Source organism: Pygoscelis adeliae, unplaced genomic scaffold (genome assembly GCF_000699105.1).
Source record: "Pygoscelis adeliae isolate BGI_AS28 unplaced genomic scaffold, ASM69910v1 Scaffold311, whole genome shotgun sequence".
NCBI classification, from domain to species: Eukaryota; Metazoa; Chordata; class Aves; order Sphenisciformes; family Spheniscidae; genus Pygoscelis; species Pygoscelis adeliae.
Window position 1 is genome coordinate 964763 of NW_008824118.1, and position 4849 is coordinate 969611.

The window sequence follows — 4849 nt, forward strand, 5'->3', positions numbered from 1 at the left end:
GCTGGCCAGCATTTCAGCTGACTCTTACTCCCTGAAGGCTCAAGCTTGGGCACCCATCCCATTCTGCTTTTTCCCAAGCACCATTTTCCCAGGTCTCCTGTGAGGAGTCAGTCTAACAGCATCTGTCCTCTCAGGGAGTCTGAGAAACTCCAGACTGACATTTGCCAGTTAATTATCTGCTCCTTTGAACACTTCCTCCTTATTAGATGTTTTCAAAGAAAACACATGACCTTAAGTGTGAATGCTTCAGGAGGCATGGGTTCATGCTGGCTCTTTGTGCTCAGACTGACCCATTCCGTGTCCCAGCAGCCACGGACAATGTCATCTCCTTCCCACAGTGAGTCCCACAGAGACGGAGCTCAGCTCTCCTGTTGGCTCAGCTGCAAATGGTGGTGAGAGAACAAGACTTTGGTATTCTTCAATTAATGCTCTCTGGGATGTAGGTATTAAAAAAAAAAAAAAAAGCCCCAAGAAGAAAATAGTCTCTCCCAAAAAAGGCCCCAACCAGAACCTCAGTTAAATTCAAAAGAGGATGCTTTGGTGCTTTCCTTCCATGGAGAAAGGAGGAGCATTTTCTTCAGCCTTGGATGACTCACCATGCCTATCTAAAAACCACTGGGATTTTTGAGGGGCAGTTTGAGGGGAGCTCATGCCTGGAGTCGAAATCAAATTAATCCAGAGAGAGACACTGGGCTTCAGGAAAGGCAGCAGCCAATGCTCATCAAGGGCCTGCCTAAAGCCACCTCTCAGGGTAAATTGTGGCAACGGTTTCTCCTTGCAGCTGCTGACCCTCTGCTCCAGTTCGCATGTTCAGACAGCAGAGCGGAGCAGAGGCAGGGTGCATGCTTCATGCCGGGTTGACTTGTCTGTCCTTGGCAGCTCCTGCTGGAGGAGCAGGATCCCTGAGGTCTTAGCATCCTACTGCTGTTCAGCTCAGTGCTGAGACGTGGATTCAGCAGCTTCGTTTCCTGTGCTAGCCTGAAACCACCATGAGCGCTGTGGGCACGTCCTAAACAATCTCTGCTCCCTCAGCAAGGGACAAAAGCCCAACAAGGTGGGACCTCTGTTGACACATGCCAATGCCTTGTGTGAGGTCAACAGAAACTGGTCCAGTGTGTTGGCAGGAGGTCTGGGGGGTGAGGACTGCCACGTCCAAGCTAATGCAGCCTCACAAATGTTAACACAAAATTCACCCGACAGGCAAATGCAGCCTCCCCAGCTCCCGACCAGGAACCATGACCCAGAGAAGTAGGCTTGATCAAACACGTTCAAACAGGCAGAAAGTGCTGCAAGAGTGGTGAACAAATGGGCAGGAACTCGCTGCTGCTCTGCCCAGAGCATAATCGGACTGAAAAACTGTGTATGTAGCTCATGAGAAATGTATGTACAGCTGGGCTGATTTAAGGGGATTGATGCTCTGAGTGAGTGTCACCCTCTCCAGCAGTGACAAACACCAGATGCATCAAAGGTGGTGGTTAAAGCCCTCTGAGGAAAGCAATTACGAAGTGAGCTGACCCGGATGCAGATTCTTTGCCCTTGAGCTGAGGGAGAAGGCTTAAGCAGGAGTTTTATATCCCTTCCAATCTTGCTTGTATTTAATCCTTACTAATGCAGCTTGGAAAATGCTGTGAATGTTTGTCCAGCCCTTCTCTGGGCTCCGGGCTTTGGGGCATGATGACTTCTGCAAGGTTTGGGTGAGTGGCAGATTGAAAGAAGAAAAGGAGAGCACATGTTCTCTCTCGATTTTCTGTTGTTTTGGTTTTTTGTCTGGTTTTTTTTTCTGTCTCTAAGGAAAGACAACAGTAAAGCCATAGTCTTAAAACCCAGCTCTAACCTCATAGCATCCTCATTCTCTCCCCCTCTTGTTTTCTCTTTTTACTGTCTCTTGTTTGGATGAAATATCATAAACTTATTCTTAAGCCTGGATCTGGAGGCTCTCACCTGCTTTACCTTTACACATCCTTATAGTGCTCTGACAACCTAAATAGATGTTAGGTTCAGCTGTTCCATGCACAAGCCAGTATCTGTAATTCTCATCAGCAGTGCTGAGCACTTCTGAAAATCAAGTTATCCCTTTCAGATGCCAAGACAAAGGTTTTGCAGTCTCTGCTTAGGCGGAGAGTTTACCTAACTCTGATAAACACTGCCCTGTACACTGAAAAAACATTAATTTAACCATTAATTTCTGCCTATTACTGGATGATGGAGAGGGTGCTGTGAACCGGACTCTTCTTCGTTGCTTTACAGTAAGGTACAGGCAAATACAGACCCTTGGAAAATGTGTTTGCTGGCAGGGAAGCTCAGTGCAGCAGATGTCTGTGAAGCCTCGAAGAGCAGGTCTGATGGTTGGAGATGCTGTGTCCCGGAGGTGTGTAGATCAGAAATTCCTGACTACTCAGGAACTGGACTGGTCTGTCCATTTTATTTTCCATTTCATTCATCTGTGAGTGGGATTTGGCACCAGCTAGTTGTTTAGCCGTCCCATCCCTTCGCATCCATCTGGGTAGGCTGAATTTTTGTCAGGCTCCGTAAGCTACTCCTGTCCAGGCTATTGCAGACCGAGAGCCTCCTCCTGTGTGCTCTGGGTCCAGCTGTTCCTTTTCTAGCCTTTCCTGCCCCCCTTCCTGCAAATGAATGCAGCCCTGTAAAACAGGGGAGGCATGGAGGCTTCTTCCAAGCTTGTTTCATCATGCTCATGATAGTCATCTTTGTGCTAGAAAGCCCTTCATCTCTTTCATCACATTTTTTCCAAAGTATTTGGTAGGCTAGTGTTAGCAGCTCCATCAAAGTACCCGTTGGAGCCCTAGTGAATAGGTGGACCAGTGAATGGCTCTGCATAAGATCTACTGCCCACTTATTACAGAGGTGTGTTGGACTAAATCCTGCAGAACTGGTGCAATGCAGAAAAGTGGGAGAAGAAATGAGGGTAAAAGGCCAGGAAAACCTGGAACAAAACAGCTCTAGGGCATGGGGCAAGATAGTTATTTGTCAATATGCTCTTGGAAGAAAATGTAATTTTTGGAGAGCTGACCTTGGAGGAATGTATGGATTTGTGATTCCATCCATCTCTGATTAAAGAGCCTTGACCGTTCCTGTGAATTATGTGTCTCCTGTACTTTGAATTTCTGTTTGTAGCTGACGCTTACCTTAAGGTATTTGGTGGAACTGCATAAAAGTTATTATTGTCCTGGAGGGCAGAATGTTCCATCTGGCTTCTTTTTTTTAAAGAGTATTTTTGTAAGCTAAGGCCTTTGCCAGTGTGAACCATGCAATGACTTGCTATGCCATAACAGTTGGCTGCCTCAGACATAGGGTATGAATATAAAGGTCACTGAAGAATTTATAGAGTTAATGATTAATTTCATCTGTCACTTCAGACAGAAGAGTTACGGGCTCCATCTTGCCCAGCTGGGAAGAAACTTAATGCCGACTGCAGACAGTTTTTGCACTACAGTTTAGTGCTGGTGTGTGCTTTATCTCAGAGATTTGATTTGTCCTCACCTGTTCAGAAAACTAATTTTAATCTTAGTCCTGCAGTCTTTCTCTCCTCTGAGAAACTGGACCTTTACTGTGTCAAACTGCTTCTTATGAGTAGGAAGCGGTCGGAAGGTGCTGGTGGCACCAGGCCTAGGTGGCACCGGGATGCTCGATCTGTCTGTCCATCTGTCCCCCCCAGGTGCTCCCCTGCTAACCGGGGAGACCACCCTGTGCCCCCTCCCTGCCTCATGGCCACAGAAGCAGGTTTGACTTGTGTGGTATGGTCATAAAAACAGGCTGGCTATTGTCCTGATCTAGATGGCGGTGGTCAGGCGAGGGGCTGCACAAACAGGGGCCCTCACAGCACTCGCCACGCGTTTGCATACCTTATTATCTTCTTTCCCATTTTTGATCATCCTTCTTCTAGCCCTTGCTCCTCCCTTTCTCCATGCCAGTCTCCTCCCAGAGAAACAGCCTGCCCCACTTATGGTTTTCCCATGGGTCCCAGTTTTGCAACATCCATACTCAAATTTGCTATTTCTGATACTATTCTCTAGGCATTTTTAACCCTAACTGGTATTACTGAGATGGTTGCCCAGTTGCTGTTGGCCTTGCAGCGGGTAAGCTGGCTAAAGATGTGAGGAGTTGGGTGCTCTAACATCGCTGCGTAATACTGAAACGCTTGCGTTCGAAGACAGAGAGGTGAGCTCTTCAAAAGCACTCTGAGCTGGCCAATGTCTGCTCTGGTTGATCTTGGTGGTGATATTGTTAAATGAACACTTTGAAAATCCTACATGACAGCCCACCTGAAGGGCTTTCATGTTCCTGCTGCTGTTTTTTCACTAACAGGTAGATAAGCTTTGTTTATTTTGACTCTACAGGCAGAAGCACTTGTGTGGGATAATGATGTATCGGCTCATGCCCAGACTGTTGCCAAGGCCAAATATGAATTTTTATTTGGCTTGGAAGAAGAGAAGCCTTCAGAAATGGGTAAGTGCTATTTATTATTATTGTGTGGGGAAAAAAAAAAAAGAAATCTCTTAAGCCCCTCAGGAAAGTTTTGGAGAAGCTCCTCCCTAATGACCCCATGAGGGCTCGCTCAAGTGTGCTACCTGGCCTTCACTGGACCACAGTGCAAGTACCAGACCAAAGGAGCCTGCTGGTTTGGCACCACAGAATGACAGCAGTTCCCTGTCTTACGCCCTCATCTTTCTCTTTGGCTCACCCGGGCCACCTCGATGTGACAGCAGGGACTCGTGTGCCAGAGATGTTGGCGGAGGGAATCCCAGCACCTCTCTGCAGCAGAGTTGTTTCAGCCACACGTTCTGCAATTACACATGCCGAAACACGGCCATCTCTGCCTGGAGGTCCT

The 4849-nt window shown here is 47.3% G+C and overlaps 1 protein-coding gene across 1 annotated transcript in view; it reads left to right on the plus strand.

Moving 5' to 3' along the window:
* Positions 1–4064: 4064 nt before the first annotated feature.
* PSD3 (pleckstrin and Sec7 domain containing 3) overlaps positions 4065–4849 on the plus strand; it is a 14457-nt gene continuing 13672 nt past the window's right edge. The window contains exons 1-2 of the mRNA XM_009334321.1: positions 4065–4097; positions 4359–4467. Coding sequence (XP_009332596.1) covers positions 4065–4097; positions 4359–4467 — 142 coding nt within the window. The remainder of the gene's footprint in view (positions 4098–4358; positions 4468–4849) is intronic.